A 17,338-nucleotide genomic window follows, 5' to 3' on the forward strand; every position below is an offset into this window, starting at 1 on the left:
TTTAGGTTTTGGACTATGGTGATTTTGGATCTGGTGATATTGGTTATGTTTATGGAATTTGGATATACTTTGGGATATAGGATTTATGTAGCTAAACACCATTTGTTGTTCCTTCCCCTGGTTCGTTATGGAAAGGATGATGAAATTTATGGAAAAGATTTATAGTTGGTTTTTGGGACCCATCAGGGCACACATATACTCTTTGAGACATGTGTCAGGATGTTAGTCTACGCGTATGACTGGATCAGCCACATGTGCGATGCAGGTCACATCGTGCGTGTTGGGAAGCAATAGTCCCCTGGTTGGACTGCTCATCCCTAGCCACATGTGCGATATAGGATCCTGGCATGTGGTTGAGAATAAACAATCCCATAGTTGGATTGTTTTCCCTAGTACATATCTTGATGTGGTGCGTGTGTGTAAATATATATTGTAATTTCTTATCAAAACATGTTTTATAAGCATACAATTTTGGGAAGGATATGTTTTGCGAAACAAAGTCAGGTTGAATTATAATATATTATAATATGGGCTATGAATTTACAATGGTTTTGAGTAATAATTTATATATATATATGTAAAGATGGATTTCATTGCATGGTTTACATCATTTTTCTAAAACGGTGGGGTAATAGTTAGATGAGGTTTTCCACTCCATATCGATGCATCATCGGTGTTCATTCCACCACCTTCTATTGAAGGATTTTCCTTGTTTCTTCCCTTACTCCGTTCTCTTGAAATGTAAATTAAATATGTAGCTGCTCTGAGTTGCTTGTTTTAAGTTTGGGTAGAGGACCCGAGGTCACTATCTTGTGTGCCTTTACCTTGTGCATGCTGAACGTTGGTATTATTTTATGCTTGATTGCAAATGTTTGTAATTTGGGAAAAGTACGAATTACATGGGAGAATTTTCCAAATCTTCGGTAGAAGTCAAAAATCTATTTTTGGTTAAAAATAAGAGAAAATGGCTTATTAGTAAAATGAGTATGACATCTGCTGGATGTGGGATGGAAATGGGTTCGTCACAAGTTCCAAGGGAGAATCCGAGGCAGGTCTTGTCACACCTCAATTGGAAATAGAAAGAAAAGTTTAACCCGATAACATATTAGGTTTGATTTTTACTACCATATTACATAGAGACAAATGAACCCACAAACGATCTACCATCAGCTCTTAGTAAAACAATATTGTACATGCCCAAAGTGTTTGTGGGCTTTTGGTGAACACTATGATGCCCTAAGTCCTTTGTAGGTTGTGCTTTAGCTGTGATGTATTGCTTGTTGATCAAGAAAGGCTAGTCTTGGCCGTTGGAGTGGGCTCAGTGTTGTCCTTTCCTTTATATGTGTCAAGCATGCCACTACTAGTTTTTTACTCTTCTAGTAGGGAGAGAAGATGAATGATTGAGTGATGTGAACTTGTATTGCGCTCATTGATCTCAACCTCTAACCAAAGCCATTGTGCTCCAAGTGAGGAATCTGACTTGGATAGGTTCGTTTCTATGCATCAATTAAGAGGACTTCAACATTTCACTTGTTATGGAACAAAACTTGGAAGAAATAATAATATTAAACTAATATCTGATAGAAAGCACGATACAAGTTTTAAAGAAAAATGTGTCTGATGGACATGGTATCGTTACAACTTACAAGAAAGCAAATACAAGCCTATAAAGACTTAAATACACTTTATATAAATAAAAAAACAATAAGGAACCCAGCAAGGCCCAGGAGGACCCTATCGGATAGGAAAAAAACTTTCATCGGACACCACTGTAATATACTTGAGATAGTACAATGAATCTGACGAAGTGTGTCAACAGTATCGACAAAGATCAGAGAAGCCTGCAAATACAAATTTGATCTTCAATAAGTTAGATTCAGCGACAAACTTATAAAATCATACTAAGCATTGATGTTGGCAGAGCATTAAGATTATAAACAATAACTATGTAATTCAAATCAGGAGTTGTTAACTAGGAATTAGACAGAGTATGTGTTTGGGAAAAGAATAGAACTTCAATAAGGAGTTGTCAACTGGAAACTCAAAAGCTTGAGAGAGTATTTGATTCAAGTCTTGACTTTTGGTCTGTTGTGAGACACTTTGACAAGGTGTTTGAGTCGAGTGTGTTTGAAGTTTGTTCAAATAGTTTGTTTATTCTTGAGAGAGATTAGTTGTCCTTGAATCAAATCTTTTGCTGCTATTTATAACCTTTCTGGCTCTTTGGCTTTGCACGTTTGGCAAAGGAATGCTTTGATTATGTACTAGTTTCTTCCTTGTATGTGAGATTGGCGGATCTCTGATTTCCCCTTAATCCTTGTGACTTAGCTAGCTTAAGCAAGTTGATGCGGCTGAGCCTCATGATTCAAATTGCATTTAATGCGGTTGTCTACCCCTCCTTATGCCGTCTGACTCCCCATCAATTTTCGAGATCAACCTTGAGTTTAAATCTAGATGTTCGCACAACGGTCTTCTGGGAATAACCCAGGCCCTTTTAGATAAACAAGCTCTCTTGGGCTTTGCTCATTTTAATTTAATTATCTCTTCTTTGGAACCAATCATGAAATGCCATGTGTTGGCATACATCTTGATTTTTTATTTAAGAAGCATTAACATTATTCGTTAATTTATGAGATAATAATAAATTGGGTTCATTTGGAAGAATCAATTATTATCTGTTTTTGCTGACCATTTAATTTGGTTATAAACATTAATTGATTTTTACAATCTAAATCGGACATGCTTTGTCCGATTAATCCTTGTCTTTTGGTTGACCAATCGCAGGTCAACACTTCTTTGATGCTGGCGTTATTTTATGGGCTTTTGGGCCTAGAATACACCTTTGTTAGGATCTGGCCATTTGCACTGGCTTTGATAGTTGGGCTTTAGTCAATTCTAAACATGAAATTGGCCCATTGACTACAAAAATTAGGCTGTGCTAATTTTGTTCCAAACAAGGCTTAATATCACAAAACGTCCCTAAGGTTTACGAAACTATCATATAGCATCCTTAATGTTATTTTTTTGGTGCCATTTGTGGTCCTTAAGGTTAGTATGCGTGATCACAAATGATCTCTGCTGTTAGGATATATATATATCACAAAACATCAATGAAGTTCACGCACCTATCACAAATGGTCCATACAAATTTTTTTCATTTTTTCATTTAAAAATATATATTGTCCTTTAAATACACATGACACTATATTATTGTAGATGTGGGCTTCACATATATGCCAAATCAACAAATTAATGGAGTTTAAAAAAAAAATTAATTAATTTCATAAAATTTTAAAATGAAAAAACCAAGGTTTAAGGTTCATAAATGATCCTCAATGTTAAAATCCTTCCATAAATGGTTTTTTCATCTATAAATAATTTTTAAAAGAAAATCAAAATTTCATGAATTTTAAATTAAAAAATTAAAAAATTTCGCAGGGATAATTTGTGATAGGTGCATGAACCTTAGGAATGTTTTGTGATATATATATATATATGTGTGTGTGTGTCACGTCAGCAAACTAACGAAGTTTTTAACGAAACCTAACAGCATGGACCATTTATGATCGCACATATTAACCTTGAGAACCACGAATGACACAAAAAAACATTAAAAATGCAATTTGATAGTTTGGTAAACCTTAGGGACGTTCTATGATATTAAGCCTTCCAAACAAATATAAACTAAACAACCATATATTTGCTATAATGATAGAAGACGATCTCTCAATGAACGGTTGAAATGGTTAATAAATCATGTGGATGTGTGAGGAAATCGTGTTGGCAGAATATTAGTTGGCCACCACAGTGGCAGGCACAAAACACACAATATGGGACTATAGAAGGATGAATTATTTTTAATTTTGTGTGCTTGTCTTAAAAGAAAAAAAAAAGTTTATGATATAAAATAATCTAATAAACATTAAAATAAAAAATATCTGAAGTCCACCGTACCAAACAATAGTCTAGTGCTGTTAGGCTCAACGTATTGATGTACCAAACAACTTAAAGTCCAACTTAATAGAAGCACGTCCGGTCTAGCACTCTAAGCCCGATCTTAACCAATTTAGTCCAATCCACTAAACAAGGCTTAAGCTCCTAAATACAAAAACGGATTATCTCATTCTGATTTACCCTTTGATGATGAGCAATCAAACCTGAAAGTTGTGTTATTAATTAACAGGAAATAGAAAGAAGAAAAAGAGCATTCTCTAGATCTTAGAAGAGGCGCATGCAGAGGTGCCTCTGAACTGCTCCTGGTGAGGGGAAGATAAGATATGTGGATGGAGAACACAACAAAAATTCTACAAATGCGTGTGGAAGCCTGAAACAACGGCTGTCTACTTACAGTTGTCTAACTGACTGTAGCTAGCATTATTCCAGAAATATAGATTGGCTGGACTGGAAGGTTGAATGGCAGACAAAATGTTAAACACAAGGAAAAACCGAGAGAGAGAGAGAGAAAAGTAGGGTAAGCTTATTCTTTTTTTTTTGGATGAGATCCAAGGGTGTCCACCGCCGACAGTAGTGATTAATCCCTTTCTTTATTTATCAAATCAAATGCCAAAATCTAAGGCCTAATATAAACACTAATAACACAATAAAAAGTAGAATAAACAGTTAGGGCATGGCCCACCAACATGCTAGAATTTTTACCTTAGGAGGTGCTTTAGATTTCCAAATCTGAAATGAGGGTGTGAATTCGTAGGAGGAACAACAACAAAGGAAAATCATCCATGCTCCTTATTTTTTAGTTAAAATTTAACTAAAAACATTAGAAAACTATTTTAAAAACTCCTTATAAAATTTCAACTCCAACCATGCTCCCCTAATTTAGGGGATCATAAATGATTTATTTCTTTTTTTAATTTAGCAAAAATCTCCCTCTTTATATAAAATAATAATAATAAAAATTAGCATTAAATATATATATATATATATATATATACAGTTATTCTCTTATCCGGATGTCCGCACGTTATTATCGTGCGGATCCTATTGTAAACAGGCAGGAAAACAGAGAGGGGTAGTACAAAATACACTGTGTCCGCACGATAATAACGTCCGGATGTCCGCATAAGAGAATTTCTGTATATATATATATATATATATATTAGGACCTTTCCTATTGAGATGAGCGATAGAATACTAAACTCACACACACTATACGGATGATAGGACTCGAACCCAAGACCTTGCCTGAGGGAATAAATAAATAGTTAAAATCATATTAAAGTAAAGCAGAATTTAATTATAGGGAGCCACTAGAAGCCATTTCTCTCTCCTCAGATTTAGGAGCTCCTAAAGATCTCCCTATTTTAAGAGTTGGATAGAGAGCATGGTTGTATTGTAGGTGAGTTTTCTCACTTCCTACCTAAATTTTATCTAAGAATGTGGTTTAGGGAGTCCATTGTAATTACTCTAAGACATTAATTTGATCATTATGGCGGCATGGCATTTATCTATTGGATTATACTTCATATGAGAAGTTGCTCTTTTATAAAACATATTGGCCAGTATTAGTTAATTGCCCTCACCTGAAATAAATGCAATTTTTCTACTTGCATTCTTCGTCAGAAGAAAAAAAAGGAAAGAAAAAGAACCCTGGCCTTTCTAAAACAAAAAATATTCCATGCCTCTGAAAAACAATTCCTTTCAAGATTTTAAGAAATGAATTGATCTAAACGATCATTGGGTTTTAATAAGTCCTTTGGTTCATCGATTTTACGTTTTAGAAAGGTGAATGAAGAGAATTTGGGACTTCAACAATTCATGAGTCATCAAGGGAGAGAAAAGGGATACAGATACAGAGATGACAAACCTGCACCAGGAGGCATCATTTACACTCCAAAGAACAATCCAACGATGCCTCATGAAATGTACACCAATGAGTCAAAACAAGCATAATCACTCTCAAGTTATGATTTAAGGACACCAACTACCAGGATGAGAGGCCATCTAGCAAAGTCTAGAATAGAAATTCTCAAAAAGGCATTGAAAAGGGCCAGCGACTGTCATAAAAATTTAAAAATAAAAAATAAAAAATAAACGAAGCACCAAAATGCAGTGAAGTAAGAGAGCTACTAATGCTCTCAGCATTCATATGCAGCTTGCACTGTTAAATAATAAAAGCTCTGGAAACACGTAACAAGAAAGCTTTCATACCAGGAACTCAAGGAAGGAAAGAATTTCACAACCAGCAGCAGGCACATTGAACAACAAGAAATCAAAATCAAAGAAAAGAAAAGCAAAATCCAAAACAAAGAAAAAAAAGGAGGAACGGGAAGAAAGAGAAGACGAATAGGTCAGACAGCTACAAGAGGCAATTTGTATAATAACAGTTAAGTTAACCACAAAACCTGCTTGGTATGGAAAAAGAATATATACGCACTTTCCACTAGTGATTACGCCTATGCAACTAAAGAACATAACTCCTATACATATCAAAAAAAGAACCTAAGCCACAAAATGTCTAGCGACCCAGTGAGGTCTTCCACCTCCTTGCCAAGCCATCATATTTGTCCCTTGCACCTCTGCCATCCTTATAGTAGGCACTCTTCAAGCTCGCCATTGTCGATTCGTATATGCTGATCCTTCTATCAAGCATATCGTCAGCATTCCTCTTCAACTCTGACAACCTATCTAACTTACAAAGCCCCAAGAGCAAGGCATTGGCTGCTGCATCAAGAGGCTCGACCTTGTTTTCAACCATAAAGTTCCAAAGCTGAACCCCCATTTCAGGGTCATCCCCTTCGAAAAACATGGTGATGGCCGCAGCAAAATTAGCATGTGTGGGAAGCCACTCATTCTTCACCATCTCCACAAAAAACTTACCGGCATCACCAACCTTCTTGTTCTTAATCAAACACTTAAAGATCACATTATAAGTGAAAGAATCAGGAAAAGCACCATGAAATACCATATCATCAAGGAGCCTAAATGCATCATCGACCTCATTGCAATCACACAATAATCCAATCATGGCATTGTACGTTGACAAATTGGGAACCAACCCATTACCATTGCCAACCACAACATCCCAAATCAAAATTGCATTCTTCGAATCCTTTCGCTTAACAAGAATATCAAGAGCACTGGAAAAGAATCTCAAACCTGGCAAGCAGCTATTCTTCTTCATCACAATCAAGAATTTCACAGCCTCCTCCGCTTGTTCCCCTCTCACCAGCGTCATCAAGAAAGCGTCGTAAGCCGCCACGTTCGCTGGCATCCACCCAACTCTCACCACCATTTCCCCAAACGTTGTCTTTGCCTTCGCCGCATCCCCTTCCTTCTCCAGCCCCTCGAGCAAAATAGCAAACGAGTCGCAGTCGGGGCCGAATTCCGGCTTCGATTTCATGGTCTCGAGGAAGTCCAGAGCCCTCAAAACGCCACCGTTTTCGCGGCACATTGCGCTGAGAAGAGAATTGGCGGCAACGACGTCGTTTGGGATGCCGTATTTGTCCATGACCTGAAAAGTCATGAGGGCGTCGTCGAAGCTTCCAGAAGCGCAGTAATTTCCGAAGGCGGAGGCGAAGGCGGCCAAGGAGAGAGTCTTTTCCTGCCGCATTGAGCGGATGGCGTCCCACATGGACTCGAAGAGGCGGTTGCGGCCGAGGAGGTCGACCATGAGGTTCCAGGCGTGGGCCGAGTGCTTGTGGGCCAACCCGGCCCATCGGAAGAACTTTATGGCGGAGAATGGGTAGTCGTACGAGAGCTTCAGGACTTCGACGACGACTTCGGTGGTGGGGATTATTCCGGTGGAGGCGAGAGCCGGTTCGATCTTCTGGGGTGTGGTTCGGAATAGGATGTCGAGGATGATCTTGACCGACGATGAGATGGAGGTCGGTGATAGGGGGAGCTGCGAAGAAGGAGGGGGACGGTGAATTGGGTGCGGTGGTGAGATTTGGTTCTCGGCCATGGCCTCCTCCGTTTGAACTTTGAACAGACTAGACACTGGTTATTATTATTACCCCATCTTCAACACTAACGAAGTCCAAACACTAATTTTTGCACTAACAAAATACAAATATTCTCAAAAAAATAATAAAAAAATATTTTTCCTTAAGACCATCTCCAACCATGTTGGGGATAAACTCAAATTTTCACCCTCTAAAATACAACTATTCATGTATTGACCGGACTCAAAATGTTTTTTCCTCCAACCTTGCAGACTCAAAATTTGAGTACGTACCTTTATTAAATTCTTTAAGAATAGTTGAACTCTATTTTTCTATTGTGGTTAATTTTTCTTAAGTTGATTTTTGTTTATAGCTTCATAATTTATTTTTCTGATCATTTTAACCTAAAAAAAATTATAATTTCACTTAAAATTTGATTTTAGTGGATTATTTAATAAATGGGTAGGTATTTATAGAATTTGGAATGAGTTTTAAAGTTGAATCTCATGTAGATTAAGAAATAATATAATTTTGACTATTGGATTTAATTTGGGTCATTGGATATATTTTTTTTCCGTTAAAATCAGTCTTGGACAATCTGGGCCGTTAGATTAAGCTTACATTTAAAAAAACAAATTACAAAAGCATATTAAATGTAGCCGTTGGATCTCAACGGGTATTTGAATTAAACATAACATGCGGCCAACATTTAAAGGAAGAGGCAGACTTCTCTTGCAAACGGGCCCCACTCAATTTGCACCAGCACGTGGGCTATTTTGAGGCTTGCTTTTGGGCAGAGTTTGGGCCCACAAAAATTATAAGTCCGGGCAATACTTGGGGTGGAATTCCACCCAAGATTTGAGATTTCTCAAATTTCCACCTCCCAAAATACCCTAAACCCTAAAGTAAAACAGGCCAATCTAAAGACCACTCTGTGCTCTGCTTCTCTCCCAGTTTTGAGAGTCGGTGGCAATTTCCCACCCTTAATGGGTGTTTCTCTGAGCTCTGTCTCAGTTGTTCAGGGCTTTATGCCCTTTCAGTTATGTTGTTTTTGCTTTCCCCTTCCTCTCCAACCCCTTTTAACCCTAGATCTCACATCAATCTCCAACCTTTTTATTGGTTTTTCACCCTCTTTCACCCCCTTGGTCCTCATCCCCTAGATCCCCCCCACTCTCACCCATATCACTTGCTCTACTCCTCTCCTTCCTCACTTGTTCCCACCTCAATCCAAGCTTGCAGCTATTCATCCTCTACACGCGTGTTCGCGTCTTATTTGGTAGATTGGTAGAGTTTCAACTCGGGTGCTCGCACCACCACCTTCCTCAAATTGGTTCTTGTTGGTTTTGCTGGCTATAGGCTGGTTTTGGCCTTCGGTTTCGTCTGATGCATGGCTGCTGTTCCCTTGGATGCGAGTTTGGGTTCGATGGGAGCGAAGTGTGTCGCAGTGGAGTTCGCTATTGGGGTTTTCTTAGTTTTACGTTTTTCCAATTTTAAGGGTTTTTGGGGTTGTTGTTTGTTGTGTTGGGATGGAAGTTTGTTGTTTTGTTTTGGCCCTGGTTGGTTGTCTGCTTGCTGCTTCTCCTGTTGCAGGGATGATCATGGCGGCTGCTCTCTATTGTTGTGTTTTAGTTGCTAGGGTTTTATTTGTTTTGGGCCTTTTGATGTTTGCTATGTTGGGCTTTATTTGTAATCCTTACTTATGAATGAAAGTCACTTTGACCAAAAAAAAAAAAAAAAACATACATGGGTTGGAGAAGTTTTTTGGACTCAAAACCTATAATTTGGGTTTCCACCCATTGGGTTGGAGATGGTCTAATCATGTGTTTAAGTTACAATTTTATTCATCGTTTCAATTTCGCAAGGGCTTATTTCCATTTAAAAAAAATCGCAAGGGCATATAACTCAGCTATTTGAGAACATTTTACAAGGGGAATTATTTAAATAATTGTTTTTTGTTGAGAAAATGATTGAAGTAATTAATTTAGGATGGTTAGATGAAATAGAGGTCTAAAATATCGATGGTTTCATAAATATTGGTAGTCGAAAAACACGGAAATTTATATGGAATATCGAGAAATTATCAACATCGATAAAAATTGAATAAAAACCACGGAAATTGTAAGAAAAACTTGAAAAAATTTCTTAGAACTTTGGAGAAAGTTTATTTAGTCAATTATTTATTACTTTATCACAAAAAAAAATTGGAAGGAAATGCATTGCATGATGGGTTTAATTGATTTAAGTTGATTATATAGGGAGCTGACAAACATTGCTAGTGTAAAAAAATATGTAGCAATTAATAAAAGAAGAATAAACACACCATAATCATTTATTTAAAATGATTTACTATAATATTTTACACTTTATACATTGCATAGTAAGATACATGAGTGACTTAGTACTACATAGAGTTCCTATAAGGTTTAAATTTGAATTATTTACACTAACACCCCCTCAGGTTTTCAGTTTTTCACAAAATTCCTTGAGGTTTAAGAAATTACAAGAACACCCCTTGAAGTTTTAAATTGTTTTCACAAAACTCCTTTTCATTGATTTTTCATCCAAAGATTGATGATTTTAAACAAAAAAAAAATCTCCAAATGACAAAGATGGTCATTGAGATTAGATTGAATATACTTCATTGAGGTTAATTTTTTCATATGCATAAGCTTTTTTTCAATGAAATCATCAATTTTTGGACACACTAAAAACCTCAAGGGGTATTCGTGTAATTTTGAGACCTAATGGGGTTTGTGAAAACACAAGAAACCTCAAGGAGTGTTAGTGTAAGTAACTCTTCAAATTTTTCACTGTCTTCATCATCTTGATATTATCGATATTATAGTGATATTTTGGCCAAATGTTGCTGAAGTGTGAGAGAAATTATCGACGTCGATATTTTCTGATATTATCGATACTTATACGATATGTGTACGGGTATGGTCCAAAAGATCCTACACTAAAAAACGATAATATCCTCGATATTTTGTCAATATTATCGATATTTTAGTATGTGGATGAAGTTTAGTCAATGTTTTTTTATTTACTAAAAAAGAAGAAAAAAATTCAATCCTACTAACATTAAAATATTAATTTTAAAAATAAATTTGATCTTTTAAAAATAAATTCTAAAAATATTTATTTATTCTCTTGTTCAAAAAACCTATATTTGTTAATTAGAGTAAACTATCGAATTACCCTTTGAACTATCACCAAATTTTCAATTTCTCCTGTGAATTTTGTTTTTTTAGTCAATTAAGGATACAAACTAATTTTCTTCGCTAATGTTCCCCTGCCGTTAAATCCCCTAACATTTCATCCACTTCTTCGTCAATATTAAGGGCAAAATTGTTTCTTTCACAACCTTCTCTGTATTTTCTTCATTCCTCCCCCAAATTCAAGACTATATATTTATAAAGAAATAAAACCAATTTGATTCAAAAAAATAAAGAAACACTATTAAGGTCTCAAAAAACACATAATTAGAAAAACAATAACCTTATCACCTACACTTAGCACCGACAAACCAGTGACCCACGCCACCGCACCTGCAGCAACTCCTTTGCTCTTGTTTACAATGAAAAAGTTAAAACCCCTAGAGTAGGCTTTGAGGAAGTGTGAATTGCGAGCATGCTATTATTAGCAATGTTAGAATTCTAATAGACTTGAAAATAAAGAAAATATAAATAAATAAAGACTTGCGCACCATGTAAATAACTTAAAATCAAACGATTGTGAATTGAAACAGTAAACTAAATCAATGAGGTTCTTTTCTATGCTTTAAGACATAAGGACTTCATAATTATCTAGCACAAATGAAAAAGGGAGTAAAACAAAGTAAAAGTAACAAAAGAAGTACAACAATGAAAACAGATGGGCAGGTTTGATTAGAGCTACAAGTTGCCACCATCTTGTAATAGTTATAGTTCAAGACACAGCTCAAAATCAAGTGGCAATTAAGTATAGAATTAGAACAATGCACTGAGGGATCAGAATAGGGCCTTCAATCAATGGGAGTCGACTGAAAATCGATACCAAAGAGGCTTGGCAGAGCAATAAACAGTAAAATTGATCTTTGATGAAAGAGCTAGGGTTTTTGTGTATAGTTTGTTGTTGAAAAGTTGTTGTCTTAGTCTAAGGATGGTAACAATCCTCGTCTGGGCAGGTCCCCATCAGGTCCCCGGCCCTAACCGGGGAAGATTTCGAGGGAAAACAGGGTTGGGTATGGGGATCCTCAATTTTTCAAAATAGTAGATCGGAGACGGGATTAGAATGATATTATTATCCACATCCCCGAACCTAACACAATAAGTGATGTATTTGTTTTAATTACTAAATACATAGTATAATATAACAAATAAAAAGCTACCTAAACAAAAGTGATGAAATTGACATAAAATGTCATTCATGTCAATTTCTATGTGCTTTTCTTCTATTTGTTGCGATTTAGTGTACCCACATTTTGTTGGAATTATGCCCTAAAGCCAAATATGTGATGAAACTTTAAGGATATTTCATTACCTTTTACGGTAAACTATAAGGTCAATTACGTCGATTTAGGTTATTGTCTCATTAATAGGTATTTACCTAGTTGACAAGTCAATGGGCAGTGAGATGTGGAAAGCGATCTAAAGAAGTTAGGTCTAAGATGCCTTTCCCTATAACTCATACCCTGAAGAGTTCCTGGTCATAGGATTGTTAACTAGGCATTGACAATCCGCAAACAAAGTAAAACTAGAAGGATGACTAATCTCAAGTCATTTGTGTAAAGACATTAAGATAAGGGTATAGGTGTTCACTAGGAAGTGAATTCACTGAGCGCGATCAATCGAGGATCTTGTATGGAAGTTTTACCTACATGTCAAACAAGATCTCCATAGTTGCAATAATGTAAATTAGTTCTCGACTTGAGGCACCACAGTTATCTTGTGGAAGCATCATGGACCTTTGATGTACTAAAACGTTGTGCTCCTCAGGGGTATGACCATATTGTATGATTGGGGTTCATGATCAATCCATGAAGGCATATGAGTGTACAACAAGGGATGTCTGCCTTTAGTAAAGAAGGCGAATGCTCTGACGATATGGTTCAGGAGTCTCCAGCCGAAGCATTAGGTATGATTGAGAATGGTGATTCCAATCATACTTGTATGAGTCGTATAAGCTTAAAGTTCACATTAGGGGCTTGACATGTTTTCCATGCCCTAATGATGTGTGTGTGTGTGTGTGTGTGTGTGTGTGTGTGTGTGTGTGAGTGTGAGTGTGTGTGTGTGTGTGTGTGTGAGTGTGTGAGTGAGAGAGAGAGAGAGAGAGAGAGAGAGAGAGAGAGAGAGAGATGATTGTTTTAGAGAATGATAATATTATATTGTAATTCCAAGTGAATAGGTTCTTCACCTTATTCGACATTGGCTTTGGGTAATTGTGACATGTTGCTAGGTGTCACTCACGGTTTGTGAAATCCCTGAGGATATGTCATAACTATGTCCTCATAATAGGGAGAATTAAAAAGGGATTTTAATTCACAATCAATTAAGGAAGAGTCTAAATTGCCCATTGCCTCGCCGATTAGAACCTAACGGATCGCACACCCATAAATGTAAGAGATGGAAAATTAATTAGGAGAAAATGAGCAATAATTAATTAGTTAATAAAGATTAAGTTAATAATTAATTAATCAATGTTCGAGACTTGTATTGGGCCTAAAATTAGTTTAAGAGGTTCAAGGCTCATTGGACTTGGACTCATTGGGCTCATACGATGAGTTGTACATGACAACTTAAAAGATGAAGCCAAGAGGCCCAATAAGGAGAGAATTTCAGCCATAAGGGAGTGTTGGTGGGTTTTGACCCACTTGATGACTCACATAGGTCATTTCAAGTGATATGGGTCATGGATGACCCAACTTGAAATGCCTAGCCTATATATAGATATAGATGGGCATCATCTTTCTCTAGGGTTTTGGATGATGGGACGATAAGGAGGCAACACCATGCTCCTCCATCCCCTCCACCATGGCCAACCACACAAGGAGGGGTACTAGGACCTCCACCTCGTGTTCTTCATCTCCTCCTCCATACTCTTCCTTTAGTGTGTATGAAGTTAGATGCCAAACATTTGGGTGGCTCTCTTTTGGAGAATCATTTGGTGGTGCTACAAAGGTATAAAGAATTCTCTACTCTCTCTCTAGTAGTTTGTCAAGGTGTCTAAGTGCTTCAATCCCTTTAGGCCTAAATATACTTGGGTTAGATTTTCTTTTTAAGCTCAAAGTTTTAATCTTTGCTTCCGTTGCCTAGAGATTAAGTGTAATCTCATCTTTGTGGCTTAATGAATCTAGAATATCATGTCCTTCTCATTTTACTTGACATGTGGATTCCACCATGTTCAGTTGAGTTAGTTTAGGCATAAATGGTTTATCCATTTCCAAGCGGGAAGATGTAAGTCCAAAAAATATATAATCAAAGTCCTTTAACTTTCAAATAGCTTGAACTAAATTTAAAGCTCGTCTAGAAAATAGTTATTTAGAAAAGTATTTAGAAGTTTACTAAAGAAACAATTTCAGCATGCGAGAGGTGCTTTTGATTATGTTTGTAATTACTAAATATATAATATAATATAATACAACAATTAAAAAGTTGTGAAACTTTGGATTTATTTTTTATTATTAAATGATTTTATTAATTTTATCAAATTAAATTGAGATGATTTTGAGTAGTTGAGTGAAATTGTATAGTTTAATTGAAATTTAAGTGTTATAATACAGATAATTTTTTATAAAAAAAAATTGAGGATTCGAGTCGGGTTTGTGATACCATTCCCCTACAGGGACGAAGATTTCTCAATATGAAATTTCATATCAGGGATGAGAACAGGGTCAGGAATGGTATTGCCATATCCGGCTCCTATTCGGCCTGTTGCCATCCCTATCTTCGTCTCCTTTATATAGTGGCACTAACCTAACCTCAATTGGAATTCACCTTATTGGCAGCTAGCATTGCTTGGTCCCTAAGTTGATCACTTCGTATCTCTTGAATATAGCATTTGATTTACCGATATTTATTGATGTCCTGCTGCATCTTTGCTTTTCTAAGCATTAGCCAAATATTTGGCTAATTAAAACCACTTTGCACGTGGTTTCAACCATGCCAATCTCCCTTACACTTAAAGCTATTATCTCTTCAATGCCTCTCTTGTGCATTTATTCAAGGAAGAAAATATCGCATGAATTGCAATATTGTATGAAGTTCAATTTCCTGCCAAAAATTATACTATCTTGTATTCTAAGAACTATCTCATAGAATCAAGATAATATCTTCAAGAATTCCATCCAAATAAGCCCTAGAGTCTAAACCCTAGGATTATCTCATAAAACGAAGATAATATTTTTGAGAATATCTCGAGTTTTCCTATATTTGGGCTACATAATGTATTTTGGCCATAAATGAGGAAAATTGCAAAATTTGGGAATAAACATTGCCCCCAGTTTATATGAATTTTAGCAAAATTTGTGGAAATTATAGCCATAAAGAGATGTGGCTAATCCTCATATTCATTTATGCGAATCATCCTCAAAACGCCTTTTTGGATTAAAAATTCACACTGGCCCAATTTCATGCCAATGGAGGTGATTGAGCCTAGAAAAGATAGATGATTTAGAGTTGGGGTTGGGGAAAGATTATTTATGGGCTTAGAAATTTCGCATTAGGATGAAATATATTATTTCAAAAAATTAAAAAAATAGCTGGTGCAGTTTAGCCTGGTTCAGTTTTTTTACTACAAGAACCCTATTTTGGTCAACCTAGTTTTGTTGTGCCTCGATCCAAAAATAAGGAATATTCCCTAATCAAAGTGCATGAATTGAACGAAATAAAATAAAATGACTGAAAATTTGGTTAAAATACATTTCCCTTATAAAAACAATAATCATAATCTTACAAGTGTACAAGATATAAATAAAACTTTATCACTCTTAACTAATCCAACTTCTTCAATTTAGTCCTTGTCTTGCCTACTAATTGATCTAAACAACAAAATTTGATCGATTTGATGTTGATGATTTACTCTGTGTAAAAGTGTATTTGGGCCTTGGTAACAATTAACAGGAAGCCCAAATGGTTTATCAAGCCCAAGGGGTTAAGGCACCTAAATATCATGATTTAAGTGTCACAAGGTCCAAAATTGGAAGCCCAATAGGGTTTGGCCGAAAATGCATAAGTAAGTGTGTATGGAAATTGTTCGAAGAAGCTGAATAACACACAAACACAATCCAACATCAACCAAATAAGTTTAGGAGATCAAAGAGATATTAAAGAGATTTTTTCAAGAGTGAAACACTTTCATCTTTCAAGGGGTTTAGATTGAAACCAAGTCTTGGGATCTTGCACTAGCATCCTTGAATTCCCAATATTCTTTCCTCCCATCTCAAGGTTCCATTGGTGTGGAGACTTAGAGGTCATATCCTTTTGATGCTCACAAGGAGGAGAAAGATAAAAAAGGAGATGAACAAAGGGAAGTCATCAAGAGAAGACCAAATTAGAACTTATTCTTTTCTCTTCTACTTTCCTTTCATGCAAATATATCGATGTTCATGGCTTAAGATATTTGAAAGAAGTTTTGTTTTTGAATTTAAACAACCACCGTGTACTTCCGCTACGATTAATTAAATTAAATGCATGTTTAATATTCAAATGAACTTCTTAAAAATGTTTTAAAACCAACAATTGGTATCAGAGCCATAGGTCATGAACTTGATATGTTTCTAGGGTTTAGAGATACTTATATGAGTTGTAAATTCATTTAAAAGTATAACGGTTATACTTGATTTATTTTGATATGATTGAATGAAAATCATATGGAGTGAAAAGGGTTGTTTGAGATTTTGGATTTCCGGGTTTTATGTTTTGATAATTGATGCTCTCTATGTATGCATATGTGTATGCATGAACGTTAGAGTGTAGTTCCATTAAAACCCCCATGATTTTAACATTATGAAAATATGATTAATTAAGAGCATGAGATGGTTAAAATAGAATATGGTTTTTCCGGAAATAGCATGAACATTCATTGTAGTTCATATGCATGTTCTTGGTGTTCTTGATGTTCTTGTTATGGGATCTTTTTTATCCATAAGTTAGGTGACTATATTTGATGATTGTGTTAGTGGATTTTTCCACCAAGATAGGTCATAAAGATGATGATGATGATTTATTATAAAATTGAAAGTTTGTCAAAATGTTTCTACTTAATAAACATTCACCCACCACACTAAAATTAATAAGATTACTTTGGTGAGTGTGTAGGGTCTATCTAGATGTAAATAATGGTGATTAGATATAAAATGCAAAAGTTGATCAAATTATTCCTATCACTAATTATTTACCCACCACACTAAAATTAATTATGATTACTTTGGTGAGTGTGGATGGCCTACCATGTTGGATCATGGT

The 17,338-nt window shown here is 35.9% G+C and overlaps 1 protein-coding gene across 1 annotated transcript; it reads right to left on the reverse strand.

Annotated features, from left to right (window-relative positions):
• Nucleotides 1–6,298: 6,298 nt before the first annotated feature.
• Nucleotides 6,299–7,983, reverse strand: LOC110752246 (pentatricopeptide repeat-containing protein At5g15010, mitochondrial-like). Its single transcript, XM_021952861.2, has one exon. It carries the CDS (start codon nt 7,913–7,915, stop codon nt 6,470–6,472), a length of 1,446 nt encoding a protein of 481 aa, XP_021808553.1. The 5' UTR covers nt 7,916–7,983; the 3' UTR covers nt 6,299–6,469.
• Between the last annotated feature and the right edge of the window lie 9,355 nt (nt 7,984–17,338).

This window comes from Prunus avium, chromosome 5, assembly GCF_965620075.1.
Source record: "Prunus avium chromosome 5, drPruAviu1.hap1.1, whole genome shotgun sequence".
In the NCBI taxonomy this organism is placed as follows: domain Eukaryota; kingdom Viridiplantae; phylum Streptophyta; class Magnoliopsida; order Rosales; family Rosaceae; genus Prunus; species Prunus avium.

Excerpts from the sequence above, each read along its gene's own strand:
- LOC110752246 (XM_021952861.2), bottom strand. The coding sequence starts at position 7,915 with ATGGCCGAGAACCAAATCTCACCACCGCACCCAATTCACCGTCCCCCT.